Source organism: Tasmannia lanceolata, unplaced genomic scaffold, assembly GCF_043159265.1.
Source record: "Tasmannia lanceolata isolate RefF3 unplaced genomic scaffold, GAP_Taslan_0.1 ptg000035l, whole genome shotgun sequence".
NCBI lineage: Eukaryota > Viridiplantae > Streptophyta > Magnoliopsida > Canellales > Winteraceae > Tasmannia > Tasmannia lanceolata.
Genome location: NW_027518712.1, coordinates 571,635 through 573,839, shown reverse-complemented (window position 1 = coordinate 573,839; position 2,205 = coordinate 571,635). Strand labels below are relative to the sequence as shown.

At 46.5% G+C, this 2,205-nt stretch overlaps 1 protein-coding gene across 1 annotated transcript; it reads right to left on the bottom strand.

The window, feature by feature from the left end:
- Positions 1 to 985: 985 nt before the first annotated feature.
- Positions 986 to 1,869, bottom strand: LOC143859598 (uncharacterized). Its single transcript, XM_077370258.1, has 2 exons — positions 1,594 to 1,869; positions 986 to 1,360 (listed from the first exon to the last, which is right to left on the bottom strand). The coding sequence occupies exons 1-2, from the start codon at positions 1,867 to 1,869 to the stop codon at positions 986 to 988; spliced, it is 651 nt and encodes a 216-aa protein (XP_077226373.1).
- Between the last annotated feature and the right edge of the window lie 336 nt (positions 1,870 to 2,205).

Below are 2,205 nucleotides of genomic sequence, written 5' to 3'. Positions count from 1 at the left end.
ATCCTCATTTAATATCCCTTGGAAGTGTAACCGCCTCGGAGCCGGGCATCGTGGAGGTCTCCAATAGTGGAAATCCTTAAGGACGATCTTAAGAAGAGTGGAGTAGGGCTTTGCCCGAACCACTATACATCGGTGTGTTCTTTCTTGTCTTGCATTTCCATTATTAACTTTTGGTTTGACATTTCCTTTTTGTTTCTAATTATTTACACTAACCAAATATTTAACTAAGTGAAGAAAATTCCAATTAGGGTTCATAGGTAATTTTCAAAAGGCCTAATTTTGAGTTAAATTCAATTCACCCCCCCTCTTGAGTATTTCACCATTCTGGTCCGAGTCAAGTCCTGCATTAGAGTTTTAGGATTCGTCTTGTCCAGTCATGTATAGAGTTGATTTGTGTTGTATGTTTTGATTTACTTTTGTTTACTAATCTTATACTTTTAGCTGTAGCTTGCATGTGTATGTCCACCAGAACTTAGACACTCATTAGGAATGTCACTCATAATCTAGCTATGCTTAGGTGGCACATTTTTTTTCATTCATTTTTTGTATGCTTATTATTTCTATTCTCAGGAAATGCATGCTTAGGTAGACGACTCCTGAGGATTGTTCCCATTTCATATGATTTTGCCTAAAATTCCTTGAAATTAATAAAAATGGTATAAGAGACCAAGTGTTCGCACTTGGGCGAATTGGGGGTGCTCTTCAGACCTTCTCCATTCGTAATCAGGCACGAACCCATTCATTTCTGGTTATCCATGGTATACAGAGCATGTTTTGTTTAAGGATCCATGGTCGTATACCATGGATGGCGATTCTGAGTTTGTTTAGGTACGTTTCGAATCCAGACTCGTTCCCGAATCGAGAGGTATCTCTTTTATATCGCCACTCGTGCTATGCTATGAGGGTGGCAACTGTTTTGAGAGTTCCTTGGTAGAGTTCTCCTTCACGTGTAGATGATCCAAGAGGAGGTTAGGGACTCGTTCCCTCACCGTCCTCGGATCGGGGTCCACACCAGCTGGGAGTCACAGTATGCTTTTAGTCTTTGGGTGCTGGTCTGAACAACGAGATTCATTCCGGCGAGGAGGGCTTCATACTCAGCCTCATTGTTGGATGCGCGGAATCTGAACCTCAGGGCGTAATCTAAAGTGAAATTGTCAGGCCCGGTAAGAACCAAACCTGCTCCACAACCACTCTTGTTCGAAGATCCGTCCACGTACACTTCCCATAGTGGTTCGATGGCTGGTGGATCCTGTTCTGCTGGTACTGGGATGATTCCTGTTTCAATTCCGTCTTCTGTCCGCTCCTCAGTCGTGATTATCCTCTCTACAGCTAGGGTTCGGACAATTTCGGATTCGGTGATCTGCTGGGGGATGGTGCATTCAGCTACGAAGTCTGCCAGCACTTGAGCTCCACGGCCCATTTCACGAGTCTTCCTGAGGTGTCCGGCTTATGGAGAACTTGCCTGAGCGGCTGATCTGTCAGGACCTTTATTGTGTGGGCTTGAAAATACGGCCTCAACTTCCTGGCTGTCATGATCAGGGCATAGGCCAATTTCTCGACCCGCTGGTATCTGATTTCGGCATCGTGCAGGACCTTGCTAACATAGTAGACCGGTTTTTGTTGGCTGTGCTCTTCACGAACTAGGACAGCTGCTAGGGCCATGGGGTTCACGGATAGATACAGGAGTAGCTCCTCACCCGGTTCCGGCTTCGTTAACAGTAGTGGAGAGGACAAGTACTGCTTCAAGTCCTCGAATGCTGCCTGGCACTCCTCTGTCAAGGGCGCAGTCTTGAGTCCTTTGACTGCGTTGAAGAAGGGTAGGCACCTCTTTGCAGATTTTGAGATGAAGCGCCCCAGTGCGGCCACCATTCATGTTAGCCGTCGTACCTCTCTGATGGTTTTTGGTGGAGTGAGCTCCACCACGGCCTTGATCTTCTCTGGATTGGCTTCTATCCCTTTTTGGCTTACCATAAACCCCAAGAACTTTCCCGAGCTGACGCCGAAAGTGCACTTGGTGGGGTTGAGCTTCATGCTGTGCTCTCTAAGGACTTGGAATGTTCCCCTCAGATCGGACACATGATCCTGTGCATTTTGGCTTTTGACCAGCATATCGTCGACATAGACTTTCATGTTGTGGCCGATCTGGTTCCGGAAGAGTTTGTTCACGAGCCTTTGATACGTGGCCCCGACGTTTTTTAGGCCGAA

What these genes read in the sequence shown, in the direction of transcription:
- LOC143859598 (XM_077370258.1), bottom strand. Translation starts at nt 1,869, where the DNA reads ATGGTGGCCGCACTGGGGCGCTTCATCTCAAAATCTGCAAAGAGGTGC. An exon ending in CGGTCTACTATGTTAGCAAG is followed by an intron (nt 1,361 to 1,593) that starts GTCCTGCACGAT and finishes ATCCCCCAGCAG; the next exon opens with ATCACCGAATCCGAAATTGT.